This window comes from Lagopus muta, chromosome 5, assembly GCF_023343835.1.
Source record: "Lagopus muta isolate bLagMut1 chromosome 5, bLagMut1 primary, whole genome shotgun sequence".
Classification (NCBI taxonomy): Eukaryota; Metazoa; Chordata; class Aves; order Galliformes; family Phasianidae; genus Lagopus; species Lagopus muta.
Genome location: NC_064437.1, coordinates 15,934,950 through 15,954,114, shown reverse-complemented (window position 1 = coordinate 15,954,114; position 19,165 = coordinate 15,934,950). Strand labels below are relative to the sequence as shown.

Sequence of the window (19,165 nt, the reverse complement as noted above, 5' to 3'; positions counted from 1 at the left end):
CCTACAGCGAGGGGAAAAGAGGCGGGAAGGGGCGGGCGGTCGGCCGGCTCCCGGTATCCCGAGCAACAGTACCTCAGCAGACGCCGCCGAGCTCTCCACGCGCGGCTCAATGCACACGGCCCCGAGCGGCGCGGACCGTTACCGCAGTACCCGCCTCTTCCGTCCCGCCCGAGGCGCAAGCGCAGCTCCGCCCCACGCCACACCTGCCGGGAGCAGCGACGGCGCGCGCGCGACCGCCCCCAACCCAGAGCCGCGTTTCGACCGCGTTGTGGCGGGGGCGGCGCGTCCCGTCGCGGTGCACGCTGGGCGTCGAGGGCCAGCCGCTCGCGAGGCGTGGGCGGGAAGCGGGAGGCGCCGCGCTGCCGGCATGGGGCCGCCGCGGCTGCCGCCGCTGCTGCTGCTGAGCTGCCTGGCGTCGCTCCTGTCGCCCCCCGGCGCCACCGAGTTCAGCCCGTCCTTGGACAGCGACTTCACCTTCACGCTGCCGGCCGGCCGCAAAGAGTGCTTCTACCAGCCGATGCGCAAGGAGGCCTCGCTGGAGCTCGAGTACCAGGTCGGGCGGGCGGGGCCTCGCGGGGCCCTCCGAATCCGGCCGCGATTCCGCCGCACCTTTCCGGGACGGCTCCGCCCAACACGAGTCCCTCTCACGTACCTCCGGCGGCCGCCGGCTGTGAGGGCTGTGGGCTGTCGCTGGGCTCCGAGGCTGCGTGGGTAGCGGCCCATTCGGTCGCCTCTGCGCGCCGGGATGCCGGCCTGACCCCGCTGCGGCACCGGGAAAGGGAGAGGCTTACAGCGATCCTTCTTTCTTGCCTTACATTAATAGGCTCCTTTGTGTGCGCTATCAGGTCTTAAGTTGCCGTTCTTTAAAGCAGGATGTTAGCGGCTGTGACCTTGCATAGCAGCAGCCCTACGCCTTGCCTGCCTGTCTGCGCTCCTATGAAGCCTCTTTATCTCTGCAACGAAACTTTTCCAGATGTAGCTTTTCGTAAGGCCTCTTGCCCCTCGTGCTGCAATACCCGCTGATCACAGAAGCGTGCAGGCTCTCACCCTCCCTCCCCCCCTTTCTTTTTTCCCTCTTGCTTTAAAAACATAAAGCTGAAAGTCCCGAAGTTTTCTAATTATTTCTGCTCTGTGCAGCACTGAGCAGGAATCAAAGATTGATGAGTGAACAAAGCTTCAACGCAGCTCTAAGCAAAGCTAAAGTTTAAAATAAAATCCTGCTTTAAAATGTCAGTACAAAGTAATCACAGCAGTCTTTAAGTTTTATTGCACAAAGGAAAAAGAAGTCTTAAACAGTAAACGTACTTTCACCCAGGCGTAAATTTCTCTGCAGTACTGTTAATGGTGGTTTTGTTTTTCTATCTGAACGTGTAGAAAATAAGCTCCATATATTACTGGAAATACATGTTTTTTGTTTTGTTTTTTTTTTTTAAACTATCCTGAATTTTTAGTGGCTAAAGCTTAATGCTACCAGCCAGTAAAATGCCATAAACACAGTGCTGGTAAGAAGCGTTGTCCCAGTATGTTTGGGTTGTACCGTGGCCCTTAAGGTGTATCACTGTCTGTGTTTTAACTCTGATCAGATGTTAGCTATGTATCTTTGCTGCCCTTTCTCTTTTTGGTAAGCCTCCAGATCATTTTCAGCCAGTTTGAACTTTGTTCTCCGCTTCAGTTGGAGTAGAATGCTGTGTTCCAACAGCTCCCTGGAAGGTAAAAGGGTGAAGTTGAGACATAAGAACTGTATTTCTACAGTGATATGGATTGTAGCCACATCAGTGGTTAAAGCAGCACAGCCTTGTAATACTGTATATGCTTATTATGAGCCTGGAAACTAAATGCCTTCAATTCTTTCTACTTCTGGGAAATAAGAATGCCCTCGGAGAGTTTAGACCTTGTTATCTTCATGAGGTCAGTGATGTATCTGTAACGGGCATAGCAAGTCCAGTCCTGACCGTTAATTCATCCAACAGATCTTGGAGATGGTGCTGCATAGATTGTGTTCTTTTACAAATATATATGAGTTTACACATAACCTTTGTTATAAAATCTTTTTCCACCATTGAACTAACTCTGATATTTACTCATGATGACACAGAAGCTCTGGCTTTTAGCATCTGCTGGTGTTCCAAGGTTGTCCCTTAATGAAATTGCACACATTCTTAGAAACTTAAAATGCTTTTGGATTGAAACTGTTTTTAATCTGTATCTAACTAATTTAAAATTCTTTCTATGTCAGTTCCTTCCCTAAAGGTGTTGCATTCAGCAGTGTGAACAGTTTGTTTGTTTCACAGGTTCTAGATGGAGCAGGATTAGATGTTGATTTTCATCTACTTTCTCCAAAAGGTGAAACTTTAGTTTTTGATGAAAGAAAATCAGATGGAGTTCATACGTAAGTTTAACTGCAGAGAAGTGTTACATCAAAGCACTGCTCTGGTTTCTTTAGCAAATATGGCTGAAATCAAGGCTGAATACTACTGTTCATTTCTTAGTATTATAAAAGGCTTTTTACTAGAACAGTTTGAGAATATCAGTTACCTGTTTATGAACACTTAATGCTTTTCATATGGACTTTACCATGGAATGAAGTATATTTGTGTTCTAATGATAAGTGGTAATGGTCATTAAACAAAAATAATGGTGCGGTCATCACATCAAAAGACCTTGTTATAGTCATGTCAGCAGTAAGCTGCAAAGCACCCCCTTTTCCCAGTCCTTTTATCAAGGCACGTATTACTGGTATTTTGGTACCAGTACAAGAATTCTGCTCATATTACAGATACTTCTTAATCATAAACAATTCAAAATTCAAATAAAGGAAGAGGAAAATAAGCTGTTACCTTGATGATTTTAAGCTGATTTTAAGTCAGTGGGGTGGTTTTGCTGTAACTAATAGAGTTAATAGAGTTGTTAAGTTCATGTAAAAAATGCATAAGCTTTTTAACTGCACAATTTTAGTTTTGAAGAGGAAAGCTTGCTTAGAAATCTTGCTCTTTTAGAACCAGCACAGAAAGCATACCTAATTCAATTATATGCTTATATACACAGGGTGGAGACAGAAGAGGGGGATTACATGTTCTGCTTTGACAATACATTCAGTACCATTTCTGAAAAGGTGATTTTCTTTGAACTGATCCTGGACAATATGGGGGAAGAAGGACAAGATCAAGAGGACTGGAAGAAGTATGTTACAGGCACAGATCTTCTAGATATGAAACTAGAAGACATTCTGGTTAGTACTGGATCCTTAGTTCTTCTTGACATAGGAATAATTGGAAAAAAATATACATGCCATTCTGCCTTGTTCTGGCATATCACCCTAGAAACTGTTCTGCTACAGATGAAGCCCAGCACCATGAGTCTCTTATTTCCAAACAGAAACTTGAGAATACTCTAGAAACTGATCCTTAATCAGCAAAAAAAGACTGTGTATCTATCAAAATAATTCCCTTTTCCATTCAGCTTCCTTTCTTAATGTTACTAAAATTTGACATTTTCCCCTAGTAGCAAAAAAACTAGATATGTATTCCATTTAAGTATTACTTAATCCCAACAACACAGTTGGAACGTGCATAGATTTCTTCATTGTGCGTTTAAAAACAAAGTACTGGCTAAGCTTCTTGTTCCTGTCTTTCCAGAAATATGCCAGCCAGCACAAGGGTTAATTTTTCTCTTTTAGTTTGGTTTTCCAGATTTTATTTGCATCTTTTCTGATTCATAAACTCATCAGGAGGTAATCTGTGCGATTCTGCTGACCTTGAGAAGAGCAGTAGTGAACCACTAAGGGCTGTGGAGCATAGTGGTACACGGAGAGAAGTAGGTGCTATGCCTTCCTGATGTAGCAGACATTACACATAACGTCCCGAGGCATCAAGCAACTTCAGGGAAGGGCTTATACTTCTCAGATGACCCCAAGAGAACATAAGACCTACTGTCCTAGCTGCTTTGCTTATGATTTTTTTTTCATATTGAAAGCATGCTCAAGTCAAGTCAGTTCCAGTCTGCAATCACAGCAGCCACAGTTAGGATTTTCAGTTATTACAAATGGTAATGTTTGCTTAAACTGTACACTGGTCCTGTTTGATCTAGGATAAAGACTACTGCCCAAAGCTTTTATTTCCTTCCAGCATCACTGAATGATTGCTTTTAGGTTATTCTAGAAGCAGAGAATTGCTTGGTTTCCCTGTAGAACTGTTTGCTGGTGGCAAACTTACAACAGAGATGATCTGCTTACTTATTTTTAAGACAACAAAACAGCATCCACAAAGACTGAAGACACTTGTATAAAAAGTGACACTGTATTCTGTTCCTCGTAATAAACCACACATTTTTAAACAATAGAACAGAATGTTAAAGATCTGAGATTCTTTACATGTATAGTATGATATTTAAGTAGTTAGAATCAAACGCTGAATCTGAGAAGCCAGATGTTCTTTAAGCTCCTAATCAAGACAACTGGAGAATAAGAAATTTGTATAGGCAAATGTGAAGAAAATCCCTCCTACAGTAATCACAAAGAGTACTTCAATGGATTGGCTGTTCATGTACATACAGGTATCTCTTCCAGAAGAGTAAATACAGGAATTGTCTTTGAGGGCTTTGCAGATCTTACAATTTTTGTAAAGTTAATGTTAGGGTTTGATGCTATTGTTTACTTAGACTATGACATAGTTTCCTTGTTCTTTGAGGAGTTAAATGAATGCTTAGTAGCTTCTGAAACAATGTATTTGCTGTGGGAAATGGGAAAAGGTTTTTTTTATAGCACTCTTCTGGCACTGATATTCACTATTGTGTAACTTACAAATTTCAGTATCACTGTAAAATAGCTTGGCGTCCAAAAGCAACACTTGTGAAATATTTGTTAAGCTTGCAACAAAACAAAAAAATCCATGCAGAAAGTGTTACTGACTTAAAGTATCCTGTTGTAGCATATGTACCCCTTACTCATTACTGGAGGACTCTCAACCTTCAGTATCAGGAATATAAGGCCCAGTAAATCAGAGCTTCATGAAATCATCATTTAGGCTCCAGATTAAACTTCTAACGTTATTGGAATAGGTGCTTACTGAGTAAACTTGGGACAGTGAGTTCCTGTTATAGCTAAAGTGTTAGTGTACTTTCTCTGATTCCCTAAGCCAAACTGTGTTACTAATTCCTCTGCAGAACCTCCAGTTGTCATATTTAATGAATTTTGGGGGTCCAAACTATGCTTCTGTTTCAAAGCTGAAGTAGCAGCCTATGGCTACTACTCTTAAGAGAGGAGATGGGGATATAACATTATACTACTACTTTTCTTTTACAGCTCTAGTCTTGATGGTAGTTTGCACTAAAAGCCAACTTGATTATCCAGCAGAAAAAAAAAACCAAACACTTGTTTTGAGATTACTTTGTTAGAAGTAAATGCTTTTTACTTTTCTAAGTACCTGCATTTGCACTTCCCTAAGATACGATGGATTATTAAAAATAAAAAATGAAAAATCAGGTCTGATTTCCCTTCTACCTCCCCTTCCACCTTTAAGAGTGGAAGACATTGCTATATAACCTTAGTGCTGTGTTAATTAAGTCTTTCTAGGTGACACAGTGGGAGACCCACTTCAGAGACATTGAAGGCCAGGCTGGATAGGGATCTGAGCGCCTCTCAAGCTCTGGATGTCCCTGTTCCTTGCAGGGGAGTTAGACTAGGTGGCCCTTGAAAATTCCTTTCAATTCAATTCTATGATAAACAGTCTAAAATGAATTAATCGAAACTCTGAAGAGGTACAGATCTTAAATTAACTGACTTCTTGGCAAGAAATTTAAAGTTTTAATCCAGTATTTTTTGTATGAATTGCAAGCTATCGATTTAAGGTGCTTTTTAATTTTCTAAAAATATTCTTTTGTTACTTACTAGGAATCCATCAACAGCGTCAAAGCCAGATTGAGCAAAAGCGTCCAGATTCAGACCCTGCTCAGAGCATTTGAAGCTCGTGACCGAAATATACAAGAAAGCAACTTTGACAGAGTGAATTTCTGGTCCATGGTCAACTTGGGAGTAATGGTGGTGGTATCAGCTGTTCAGGTTTACATGTTGAAAAGTCTCTTTGAAGATAAGAGGAAAAGTAGAACTTAACATTCAGTATGATTGTAACAGTATAACATGGTAAGGGAGGGAGGGCAAGAAACTGCTTTATGTAAGAAAGAGAAACCTCTTTGAGAGTCCTTCGAATAGGCAGTAGCCACATCAGGTTTTCAAATCTTATGGTTTTTTTTTTTTTTTTTTTTTTAAAGATGAACAGAATGCCTTGTCCCAAGTTCTTCCATTATTTTTTTTGCAGCTGCTATTAACAATTCTTATGCTTACAGCATTTGTTAATGATTGTTACTGACTGAACAGTGCACAGGATGCTTGGTACATATGCAAAATATTGTTAATATTGGTGGGTTTTTTTTTCCATGTTCACATAAAATTTTAAATGGTAACTTCAGATAGGAGTTGGTTTGCTGGTTAACATCGAACAAATTTACACATGCCTAAAAATTGTAGCCCGTGAGAGCAGCCTGGTGACAGTCACTTATTTTCAAAGTTACATGTTTTAAAAAAATCTTCAGCTTGTGGGTAAAGCATCACATGGAAACACGGGGCTACCATTGGGAGAACAAAATGAGATTTTTTTATTATTTTAATATATAGATGATTAACATCAGCACTTTAAGAGAAGCACTGTCAATGTGAAAGTGATGTTGAAGGGAACTGGAGAAAATAAGTGATTTCTGTTGAAGAACTCTTCTATAGTTGTACAGCCCTATTTCTTTTTTGTCTGTTACGTGAGATTTGAGAGACAACTATATTGTATACAGATAAAAGCACACACCTGGAAGTGTGGGTTATGAACTTCTACATATTGTAACCTCTTATAATAGTATTTTTTCAAGTAGTTATTTCAGATGTTATTTCTTTTCCCTTTAATAAAGGGAAAGGGGTCATGGTATGTGATAACGTGCTTTTTTTTTTCTCCGAAGTCTCAAAATCCCTTTTATTTGCCAATTTATTTTTTATTTGTCTACTACATGTCTATGACTAATTCAGCAGTTAATCAAGTGATTTACATAGGCTTCAAAAACCAAAGCTGTTCAATTATGCATTCTCCTTTTGCTTACCATAACTCTTCTACATGTGTGAGTACACTCAACCAAGTAAGCAGTGTTTGCATATCCAGCTGTTTATAAGACATTAAGTGAGCAATAAATTCAGAATTCAAATTTCTAATGACTGTATGGTTTCCAGATAAAAAAAAGCATAGTAAGATTATGGAGCATTTCTGCAAAAAACCCCTGATGTGTAATAGTTAACTAGTTTTAAATAGAGTTCAAACTTACTCATTTTTACAGTGTGCCAAGTCACTGAATTCCTGTATAGATGTGTTAAAGACAGTATGTGTATTAGCACTGTGCCTGTTCTTGGACCTAGGCATGAACAGCAGAATTGCAATTTTAAACGCTTCCTGTGAATAGAAGTGATTTAATGGAGAAAAGACAGGGTCACTAGACAAAGAAACAATTGCTTCAGATAAAGCAGTAAGGGCTACAGTACATAGTAATGCCACTTCAACTTTAGACAGTGGGACCCAGCAACAATATCTTTAAGTAATTTTTATCACTAGAAGTATTATTCCATTCAGAACTTGTTCTAGAGAGCTCCAAAGGCTATTGAGCTACCTTTTCCTTTGGTAAAGCTGTGTCCAAAATAAGTGTGTTTCTCTTTTCATGCTGCATATCTTCTCTTTCCCCATAATGCTGTGAATTAGAAAGTTTACTCCTGCAATCAAAATAAAGTCTAAGAAGTGTTAATTCTTCCTGATGAAGTAGCAAATAGTATCGTACTGCCATTTCCCCATGCATCTCCCACCACCAGTACATGCGTGTAGCTGCATTAGGACATAAGCCAAAGCTCATTGTCAACTCAGAGTCAACTTCCGAGCTATTGATCAGGTCCCATCAGGGTGAGAGAATAAAGATTCTTAGGGGCCTGTCCCTTTTGCTAAAAGAATCTTCACTTGCATCACAACATGATGCTACATGTTGTACCTACAAACCACCTACAAAATGCTGAACCAGCTCAGTGAAGCTCTAACCAAGACATCTACCTCTTACATCAAGGCTACTGGATTCCAGCTTTCAGCTTAGACCTCCAACAGATAAGCTCTGCCACATTTTGGAGACACTTCAATGGATTACGTTCCCCAGGAACTCTGCTGTGCCTCTCTGATAGAGGTTATAAATCCATTAGCAAAACAGGCCATTTGTTGGCACATCATTTATCTTTGTTCAGTCTGGTTTATTGCCTTAAGCTGCTCATGAATGAAGATCTCTCTGATAAGGCAAAATTCAGCAGTTTCTTTTAATATAGACAGCAGTCCCTGGTAGAAGGAAAATACAACTGTCAGCAGAGTTGAGGTGAAATTATTTTATAACTAAGAAAGCTTACTGTATTTTCTCCCTCTTCAGGGCTTGCTGTAGAAAACCATACAGCAAAAAGCTACAAATGCTTTGATAGTGGCAGCTGGAATGTGTATTATAGGTGAAGGATGTGGCATTTAAACTTGTCATGGAATAACATTTCATTTGGATTTTGAGAAGTAGATTGCTTTTGACTGTATAAAATTTAGAAAGGACATGTATCTATAATTTTTTTCTGAATGGTATTTGTATTCAAAATTAAACATTTTAAGATTTGTGGATGTTGAATAAAATTATGCAAACCCGAGATTTTCAATAAATGACATTTAAACCTGTTTGTGTTCTTCATCTTACAAGAAAGTAAGCTGCAAAAGATCAAATGTCCTAAGCCAAAAAACTTAGCTTTTCTAAAAAGAACCTAGCTTTTCATAACACAGCTTCTGCATTTCTTAGTCACAGAATGCCTTGGATGGAGAGGGACTTTGAAGACCATCTAGTTCCAAACCCCTGCCATGAGCAGGGCTGCCACCCAGCAGATCAGACTGTCCCTGTTCTACCTTGAATGGGATGAGGTATCCACAGCCTCTCCTTGTAACCTGTTCCAGTAGCCAAAAAGACATTCAGAGAGGGGACCATAAGGGCTCTGAAGAACCCCACTTGTTCAGAGGAAATGTTTTATCTAGCTCAGTCTCCTGTTTCAAAAACAGAAGGTGCTGTTGTACAGCATATGCAAGCCTAGCACTGTCTGTCATCTGATACATCTAGATCCCATTTTAAATAGTCTACTAGCTTCACTCTATGTGCTGTAAGACTGGATCAGTAACAGTTGTGTATTCATTTTATCCACAACCTTCATGATTTTTTTTTTAACTGTCAGTAACATTATTTTTCTCCAGGCCAGTTAGGTATTTTTCTTTTCGTTTCCCTTAAACTAAGCCCTTGCTCTAACCCACAAATAATTTTACTTCTCTTTGCACTTGTTCTAGGCTGCTGTCCTTCCAAGATGAGGTAGCCACAAGTTGAAAAGATACTCCAGATCACAGTCTTGCATAGCTGAAAACAAATATTCTTGACTAGCATTTAGAACTAGCAGTGCCCTTTCTTTTCCTCATTTACTTCTTGGTTAAGTACAGGCAGCAGGCAGTTGATTTCATCAGCTGTTGGAATCAATCATCATACTGTTTTACAGGTTATTTTAACCTTCGTACGGATGAATAAGGCACTGTTCAAATTCTTTTTTTCATCAGCATAACCCAAAATCAACTTCATCAATGCAAATACCAGATCAAAATTTGACACAAACCTCTAAGCAACAGAAACACTTAGTTTTGAAGGTACTAAAGGCATGTTGTATGTCTTAATTTTTTAAGTTTGTTCCTTGATAAATAGTTGTATCCCATATTGCTCCTGCAGTTCATTAGATACACCCAGAACTGAATGGCTTCCACTTACACAGGCAGTGAGACCTTCAGCTTCTATTAATATTTATTAGCAGCTGCCATAGTTAAGAAAAACCTAAATGCAACTAAATGCTTGAGATAGATGAAGAATTTACTGTTCACTTAATTACTATGAAACAAGTAATTTTGACAGTGTTTTTAAAAAATAGTCCTAGTTAAGACAGAAAGATTACAGTTGCAGATGGTCTTCTGAAAAAGATGACAAAAATGGTCTTGGTTAAAAACCAGATTTCCAGTTAAAAGTAAAATTACATTTACATTACTCTTTTACTCATTCGCTCTTACATTTACATTTGAGAAAAGTCACAGTGGCTTAAATTAAGTAATCAATGAGCCAGATTTTAGATAGGCAGTCAAACTGCAGCAATCTTCTGGCAGAAAGCATTTAAAAGTAGGGTAGCCAAGTGTAAGTAGTGTTACCAATGCAAAATGACCATGGTATGTTAAGGAAGTTAAAAAGCTTTGAAACCTTACTGTCGTGATTTTGCAGCTCTTGAGATTGCAGAACACAGCTGTTTCTTCTACTTTGAAATACTAGAGTTAATAAACACACACAGAAATGATGCTGCAACCATTATTCACTGTGCTGTCTCTCCTGAAAGCATTCATCCCAGCGACTTCCCTTCCGCACGATGACACAAGACTGGGAAGATGAAGCACACCGAGGTGCCAATGGGCACTTCTCTGCAACTCTGGGGCATGTGAGCATATATACCAGCCAGGCTCATTACCACAAACAGAAAACAAAAAGCAGGGAAAGGTAAAAACTGAATTGATATTTATTTTTTTTTTAAACAATCCTTCAACGGCTTTTTAATAAGCATTTCATAGCCCATTTAAAGACTTCATTAATAATAAATTTTCATTTTAATTAAATACAATCTAAGTTCTTGTGTTTCTAGGACTTGGGAATTTGAACACACGTACGTACGTATGTGCATACAATGCACACAGATGCAAAGCGAAGTATGTTGGTATGAACAAGAATCAGAACAACTTGATCTCACGTATATGGAATCACTGCAGAAATCTGGGGAAAGAAAAAACCCACCGACCAACTAAAAACAATACAGATGAGCTAGCTTTCAGTTCTGCACTTCTAAAGGTCATGGCCAAACCACTATTATGCCCCAAATGAAAGACCAAAGTTTCAACGTATGTCAAGAACAGCCCCAAAACAATAGCAGAAACAGAAATATATAACAGGAACTTAAAAAAAAAAACAAAACAAAACAAAACAAAACAACAACAAAACCTACACTCAATGCATTCTTGACAGGATAAAAACCATAGAAGTTCAAGTGAAATGACAGTACAAAATTCTACTTCATAACTGCTGAAAGATGGAGATATCAATAACAATGAATTCCAACTTCATTCTCACACTTATGCACAGCTTCCGCTTCTATTCATCTTTTTGTCTTTCTAATTGCCCTGTACAGTCTTTTTCAAAAGATGGTCATTCCCCTTTCAACTTTCTTCATCAACTTCAAAGGATTCTTTCCCCTTTTCTTCTTATAGTTACCTACAGGTAATTGATCCAATTTCCAAAACAATTCTCCCATGAACTTTGGGTTGAACATTTTTCCTCACTCATTCCCACTTTTTTCTGTCCTAACTAGGATCTGAACAGACCTGACGCCTCCACAGAGGTATTTAGGCATAAGGTTCCACACTGACTAAATGCAAAATTCTACACTAAACCCTTTTCTCCATTTCTAGAAAACATTTTCTGCCATCATATCTTTAACTGCAAAGTTGCTTCTCATTCAGGTAGACATCTGGGAACTAGAGAAGTGACACAGTTTAAAGCCTGAAAATGTTACCTGCATAACATTTGCAAGATCCATCCTTGTCCCTCAGTGCACAGAACGGATGCTCTTGTCCAGTTCATCCTTATCATTGTGTTCTGACTACTGCTCCATCTCCAGCCTTGGTATGTTCCATCTGAAGACCAATTTCCTTTTAAAATACAACACTAAAGATCACTTCAGTAAGACGTTTCAAAAGCTTGGCACTTTTCTATTGATCTATTCATCTTTCCTCCTTGCAAGACAATAAACTGCTTTTCTTCACCTTTGAGATCTCATTTGCGTTTCTTGTACCAAAACAAAATATTAACATTGACTTATCTCACTGAACGACCTTACAAAATTTCCTAGTAAGCTCATACAAAACGCTTGCTATAAATGGAAAAGCACAGAAAATTCCTCTTCATGGCAAAGACAAAAATGCCTTTTCAATTTTTTTTTCTGAACAAGGATTTGACAAATAGTTTGCTATGATGTTTATTTCAGTTTGGACCAGCAATGTGTCATTATTTCTTTGTTTTCTTGTTTATCTGATGCCTACATTTTTTAGGATGGCCTCAAAACAGAGTTCTCCTATCTAAATATTACAGTAATACAAATAATATAAAGTGGAAAAAATATCATATTTGGTACACAAGGGAAAGGTTCTAAATCAGTGACTGCAACAAAGCTGAGTTACATATATTTACACACATGCATACATAAAATGATCAAGTTAAACTAAAAGAAAATTATTACATACAGCAACATTTGTATTTTTCCACTCCACTATTACATACAATAAGATTCACACGAAATGAGAGAAAGCCATTTGTACTACTCTAGTAATAGCTTCAGCAGCACCACTGCAGCATTTTCCAGTTCATAACACCTTGCAACAAAGCATCTCTCAGGTGCAGCTGGAAGACCAGTTAGTATCTATGCGCAGGGCAAGAATTTCTAGGAGAGCAACAGGCAAGCCAGAGCAGAGGAACCATGGACAGGAGGAAATCACATGTATGTATTGCACGAGAATACAGACTCAAAACTCATTCTTCTCTCAAAAAACAAACAAAAAAAAACCCCACACATTTAAAGTTGGACTTTAATTCTAAGAAAAAAGCAATTCCAAAATTACAAACTGAACATCAGAGTCAATTCAACCATAATAATAAAATGAAACAATGACATTCACAATATTAAGTCTATGGACAGTTTGACAAATATTCCCCTCCCCACACCCCCAGCTAAAGTCCCCAAGTACATTCCAATATTTATCTTCAAATGCTGAAGCTTTACTGAAAATACTGCTGGTGTTCAGTTAGAATTAAAGGACTTGAATAAAGTGAAATAGAAAAATACAGATGGTGTGAGTAAGGTTACGAAGGCTTTACATTTTGCATTATCCCAATGTATATATAAACATTCAAAAAATTAACATGAAAGATGTTGTGTTATCAAAATATTGCAGCTACAGGCAAGGCAACATTAAATTAATAGCTGAGGGTATGAGGGAAAAAAACCAACATTTCAGTGAAGATAAACAGAGGTGGCAGCTTTTAGTTAGCAATTTTATAAAGCTAGTATTACCCAGCCAGTCATAAACCAAGCACAGGATTAAGAGCTTCCCTTGGCTATAAGGCGACCAAAAAATAAAATAAAAAAATCACCATGTCAAGGAGAGCAGAAAAAAAAAAAAAAAAAAAAGAGGAGTCAAATAAGTAACGTGATAAGAAAATACTAACTCAGGTAGTAACCTTTAAACCACTCTGTCATTTACGTTACTTAATTTTATTTTGGTGGTCAACTGTAATCTTAAGAGAAGAAAGTTTATGCTGTACACTGAATAACCATAGCGTAAAAATATTCTTCCTCCGTCCACTCTTTGGCTATCCTCCCTCAAAAGTTATCAGAAAGAACATGTAATACTGGCAGGAGACATTTTTGATTAAAAACCAAAATGAACATATCAACTTAGAAGTTGGTACATTTTATAAAAACAAAAGAGGTAATATTGTATTAAAACGAGTAACGTTAACTTCAAATGGCAACATATTTTTTGCTGACCCTGTGCAATAATAGTTTGCTCATACTACCTTTATCGAAATATGACTTTCTACACATATGTATGAATCTTGTGCAACTCCCATCAACTCAGTTTATAACTGGGACACAATTTACAATCAATGTGCCAAAATAGCTTTAAAATTGTTACTTCTAGTCGTTAATGTTCCAATCCTGCGCTTTTTTTTTTTAAACTGTTAAGTCACATGGAAAATTAAGGAATATATTACCCCAAGGCATATGAACATCAATGACTGCACCCATTGCCAGAACACAATGCACTGGTTTGACATTTTCCTTAGTACACAGAAAGCAAAACAGCACCCAATAAGCCTGAGAAGAAATGCTGCTGTGTAAATACTGGCAACTATTCCTGAAAAAAGAATTATGGGATGCATACTCAGAAGCTGTCCAATCCCATAATTTGTATTGCATAGGTCACAATCACACATATATATACACACACACGTATGTGTGTGCATATATACATATGTATATATACAGACACATGCGCACACACACAGAATATATTAAGAAGACAATGAAGTCTGGTCACAGAGCAATTTACAGGCTCAATATATTTTTTTTTCCTTTTTTTTTTTTTTTTTTTACACTTTGTTTGAAAGAAAACTTTAGTATTTTACAGTCTTCAGTAGGCATTATATACACTGCACTTATGAAATCTAGAAAGTATTGAAATAGAAATACATTTCTGCAAACATTTGGGTAAGAAAACAAACCAAAAAATTTCAAAGATTTGTGCTATCTACATAATATTTCTCTAAATCACAATAACTGTATCCATGGAATGTTCTCTAGAAAACATCTTTTTTTAAAACACCATGCACATTTTTAAGCAATTGTAACCCAAAATATCCCAACCTAAAACAATCTAACGGTGTTCAGATTAAAAAATTTAAGTTTCAGATCAGATTTTAAAAAGATAAGTCTTTTATCACAAGAGCTGTAATGATAACAATTACACGTTAAGGCTAAATTGGTTTTGTTTTGTTTTTAGAAACATTTAAAGACACACTTCTCTCATGGCTCTGCATTATGAACTGTACTTACAGATGACAGTGCAGTGAACATAATATTCAGTCCTACAGTCAGGATGCAGTTGCTCCTTCCCACTCCACAAGATACTGCACCTTTCCATCAAGTGTCACCCGACGAGCCAAAACACGGTATTTTTCACCACAAGCTATTCTACCTGCTGCACCAAAATAACTAGTAATGGAGTTCTTTAGATGATTGAGCTGTAACTCCTGATCTGCTAAATTGTTAAGTATCTCCGTATTGAGTTCATCATACTGGTAATCTTCCTTGCTCTCGTCATCTTTTACAATTTCTGAATTTTGAGTCTGGAGTGCTTTTCGTGGAAAGCGACCTCTTCTTCTCAAATGTGGTATTGCAGCAGGCCAAGTTCTTCCTGTACGAGTCCTTTTTCTTGAATCAGATAAACTACTAAAAAAATAAACACAAGCATTAACTCCAGGAAACACTCAAGATGAACGGAAATGGTAAAACAAAACTCAATTCACAACTGTTGTTCTAGTTTTCAGTTTCAGTACTTGTTACCTGTATATAAATGATTAATATGGCACTTGCAAAAGAGACTTACATAACAAAAACTGTGCAAGTTAACCCATATCAGAAAATTTGGTTAAATGACATTAGATTATGCCTAAGTATCTTTAGAGTACTGTTTTGATTCAGATGAATTCTAATCTTCTGCAAACTTCAAAAAAAATTTTTTAACAGATTCTGCCCCAAAAGTGCCTTGAATAGTAAATTAAAAATACAGCTTTATCATATCAGTAGGCCCCTATTACAAAAAAAGCTGAACTGTAAAAGTTTGGAATCTTATGTTGGTGAAGACTATAATTAAGGACTATCTGCAGAAGTTGCTTTTTGGGTTGGTTTTTTTTTTTTTTTTTTTTTTAATGCAAAGGGTCACCACCCCTTTGCATAAAGGTGGATTATAATTATTTATGAAGACTGAGTCAAACTTTTAGACTAAAATCCACAGCATAGTCACTATTCCTTAAGATTAGTATACAAACAAAAACAAACAAAACAAAAACAAAAGTTGCCGAAATTAATACAGGGTACATGTCTGCTCTTCTGTGACCTTCGTTAGAAAGGTGAACTCAGTAAGCGTTTAAGGAGTTTACTTGTCTCCTGTAAGAGTAACTTAAGTGTGCATTTTACATTAACAATGAACAGTAGTTGGCACCCATGCTGTTAAGAAATTATTTTCTTCTGTTCTATTCCATTAGATTCCCACTCAATTCACAGCTCTACTTCACACCTCAGTAGCTGGCTATAACAATTACTTACTCCCATATTCTCAGATATTCCATATCCTCTGCAACATCTTATGTGCTTGTCTACTCTCCTTCAAATTCTGGAATATCCTATCTCTGTTTCATATCTACTACAGTTGCCTCACAACTTGCATCAGTCTCCTTATCTTCTATCTTTGCTTTGCCAAACCTTCAATGAAGAACAAATAAAAAAAACCAAAACATCGCACATCACTGGCAGTGACTCGACTGCAGATGATTGCAAAATTGCCTTTTTGTTTCGTCTTTCTTTTCTTCTTTTAAAGAGTTGCTGTTTTAAGTCTCTCTCATGATCTTCTTAAAGCTTGTTGAAATACAATCTCTCTGGAAGTACCTGGCTCAAATTTAGCTGGTTTGCCAAAAGGCACCAAACTCACTTTTTTTAGCTTAACACAACCTCAGGTTTTTGGAAAGTAGGCATAGAACATCAGAAGTCATTCTTTGGCAAGATAATTCCTGTATAATTTCTGTAACTTCTGTTTATTGCAGGTAAAGTACTGCTGAACTACTTGCTTTGTGTCTCCCCTTCAATAACCTTGTGAAAATTAACATATTAAACCCTTAATCAATACAGTAGATAGAGTAATTCAAATGTTACCTATAATGTCTGGATATGCTAGATGAGGTAGTTTCTTTTATACTGGCAGCACCTGTGGATTCCACATCTGAGGTATTGGATGAATGTGCAGTTCCATCGGATTTCCTGATATGTAAGATAACAGGGTTGCCATGTAATGAAAGTAATCTTATAGTAAAAATTGAGTTGACATTTCAGAAGCAAACAAATAAATGACATGCTATATTAAAATAGCTTAAGCTTTTTTGTTTGTTTGTTTTTAATTTACCCAACAGAGCAGGGTAATTCCAATGCTGGGGTCTCTATCACTGGAACTGGTTCAGTATCCTAAGAAAAAAGGAAGAGTACTTCAGTTTAAGTTTTAATTGCTTATTCAGCTTAGTTTGAGGGCAAATGGGGAGAGGAATATCACAATTTAGATTAACTGATTATATTTTTTCTTCAAAAATGATAATCCGGTAAGAGAAAATAAAAGAAACATATCCAAAACCTTACCAGAGGAGACGACTCTGGAGTTTTGTGAATCATTTTTCTTGTATAGGGACCAGGTGGACGACCTACTGATTTTTTTTTCCCCTTTCTTTCTATACCATTACTTAATTCCCTAGAAGAAAATTTATATTTTTTTCTTATTGAAGAAAATTATTGAAGATAGTTTTCAAAGAATAAATGCTTTCCTTTGGCAATGAATACACATTGTGCTAAACGAGATCCTGGCAAATCGAAGCTGTCATGTAAAAGCTAAATAATTTGCCTGTATAATATCACAGATAAAGTTGTTTCTACTGACATTACCGACTCCTTAACGTTGAAGAGGAATGAACAAGTGTCGGTTAAAGAAACAGCACATCTACTACCGCAAGCCAGAACTGTGTATCATATTCCCTATTTAGAAACCTAGTTAACAGCATTGCATAAAAGCTCCAGAAAGGAAATATTCCCCCCCACCCCCCCTAATGGCAGCGAGGTTCGGACAGCCTGTATTGTTCTTACTGCCAAATGTCATGATGCTTGTTTTGGTTTGTCTTTTGTTTTTCAAAGGCTCACAATAGGAAATTAATAAGCTTGAAGACTCTGCTCTCACAATCACCTTTAAAGAGAACATGCAACTACATCAGTTTACAACTTTAAAATATCTTTAAAACATACAAACAAACCACCTTTACAGTTATTTAGAAATGGACATTATACAATGAGCAGGAGTTCTTTTGCAGGCACTGAAGTACTTGAAGTAGTTCCTATTTACCACAACATTTCTAAAAAAGCATGGGATTATTTTACCTCACATCAGGGATTGGTTTAGATGATTTTCTGCCTTTAATTTTGAACTCATGAGAAGTTCCTTCTGGTTCTTTCTCAGCCTTTAAAGCAGCATTTGGTGGCACAGGAGGAACGCGAATTCTCAAGCCAAACAAATGCTTCTTTTTCTTTATTTCTTTTCCAGACATAAACCTAGATGATTTTAAATTCATTGTTAACATTCTGAATCCAGGGAATGCAGCTTTTAAAATAAAGTGTTCATGCAAAACAAATCTATGCAAATTAAAATACTCATCCTAATGCTATTTTATTCACCTTTTCCCGCTAACACAATCCTCAATCTGAAATACAGAATGAGAACTGGGAAGGGGATGGAAATTAAAACAATTTTTCTCATGATCTGGGATCCACTCAAATAGGTATGGGGTGTTATACTCTGAAACAGAAACAGTATTCAAAACGTCAACATTAACACAGCCGCAGTGATTATCAGATAAACTGAGCAAAGGAGACTGACAACCACGAATGGCAAAGCTGGAAGTATTTAGAGTAAAAATACCAAAAACTTACATGGTCTTGTAATCATTTAATGCCTCCAGTACGTGCTCATATCTTTCAGATTTTGGTGTATCTGCCAGCTGTGGAGAATTAAGAAATTATTTAGCCAGTCTAACTCTTCAGTAATAGAAAGCTTCCAATTATTATTATTATTAACGACTCTGAGTCATTAAAACTATCAATTTGGATGTGAAGTACATTAAAAAAAAAAATTACCTGTAGAAACTACCTAACCCTTAAAAGGTGTTAGTCATTTAGTCTTTTTTTTTTTTTTTTTTTTTTTTTTTTTTTTTTTTTTTTAAATCCTCATGTTCTGTGATTCACATTCACAGAATTTACATTAGGGACAAGCCCTGGTCAAAGAATCCAGGTTTTCTAGGTTTTCTGTTTAAGTAGTACAAGAAAATCATTTCAAATTGTTTCAGTATACAAGAAGGATACTAGTCTCCCTTCCCAGGATCACTAACATGAGTACCTCAGTAGCATTAAGCACACCCAAAGTAAGAGACCGCAAGAAGAGTACAAGAACCTCAGTTATTTTATTGGCGATTGCTTTAATTAAATCTTGCTCAAAGGCTTAATTCCCATTTCTGTCTGCATTGATGATTTTCAAGAGGTGGATGCAACATTTACACATTAGAATTTAGAGTATTTTTAAATATGGTAGCATTGCTG

The 19,165-nt window shown here is 37.4% G+C and overlaps 3 protein-coding genes across 6 annotated transcripts in view; 1 reads left to right on the top strand and 2 right to left on the bottom strand.

Annotated features, from left to right (window-relative positions):
- CCDC18 (coiled-coil domain containing 18) overlaps nt 1–182 on the bottom strand; it is a 29,185-nt gene extending 29,003 nt beyond the window's left edge. Inside the window, exon 1 of the mRNA XM_048944650.1 lies at nt 73–182. The gene's annotated coding sequence lies outside the window, so the exon portion shown is untranslated. The remainder of the gene's footprint in view (nt 1–72) is intronic.
- TMED5 (transmembrane p24 trafficking protein 5) lies at nt 79–8,768 on the top strand. The gene is made up of 4 exons (XM_048944653.1): nt 79–553; nt 2,292–2,389; nt 3,046–3,229; nt 5,888–8,768. The coding sequence occupies exons 1-4, from the start codon at nt 110–112 to the stop codon at nt 6,104–6,106; spliced, it is 945 nt and encodes a 314-aa protein (XP_048800610.1). The 5' UTR covers nt 79–109; the 3' UTR covers nt 6,107–8,768.
- A 1,886-nt stretch (nt 8,769–10,654) lies between these two features.
- Nucleotides 10,655–19,165, bottom strand: part of MTF2 (metal response element binding transcription factor 2) — a 28,257-nt gene continuing 19,746 nt past the window's right edge. For 2 of the 4 annotated variants that reach the window (XM_048944400.1, XM_048944402.1), the window contains 6 exons: nt 18,503–18,570; nt 17,954–18,124; nt 17,168–17,276; nt 16,941–16,999; nt 16,694–16,798; nt 10,655–15,214 (listed from right to left, as the gene is read on the bottom strand). In XM_048944400.1, the coding sequence (XP_048800357.1) occupies nt 14,857–15,214; nt 16,694–16,798; nt 16,941–16,999; nt 17,168–17,276; nt 17,954–18,124; nt 18,503–18,570 (870 nt within the window). In that variant the 3' untranslated portion in view covers nt 10,655–14,856. The remainder of the gene's footprint in view (nt 15,215–16,693; nt 16,799–16,940; nt 17,000–17,167; nt 17,277–17,953; nt 18,125–18,502; nt 18,571–19,165) is intronic. The other 2 variants (XR_007376967.1, XM_048944401.1) reach the window with 2 other exon arrangements.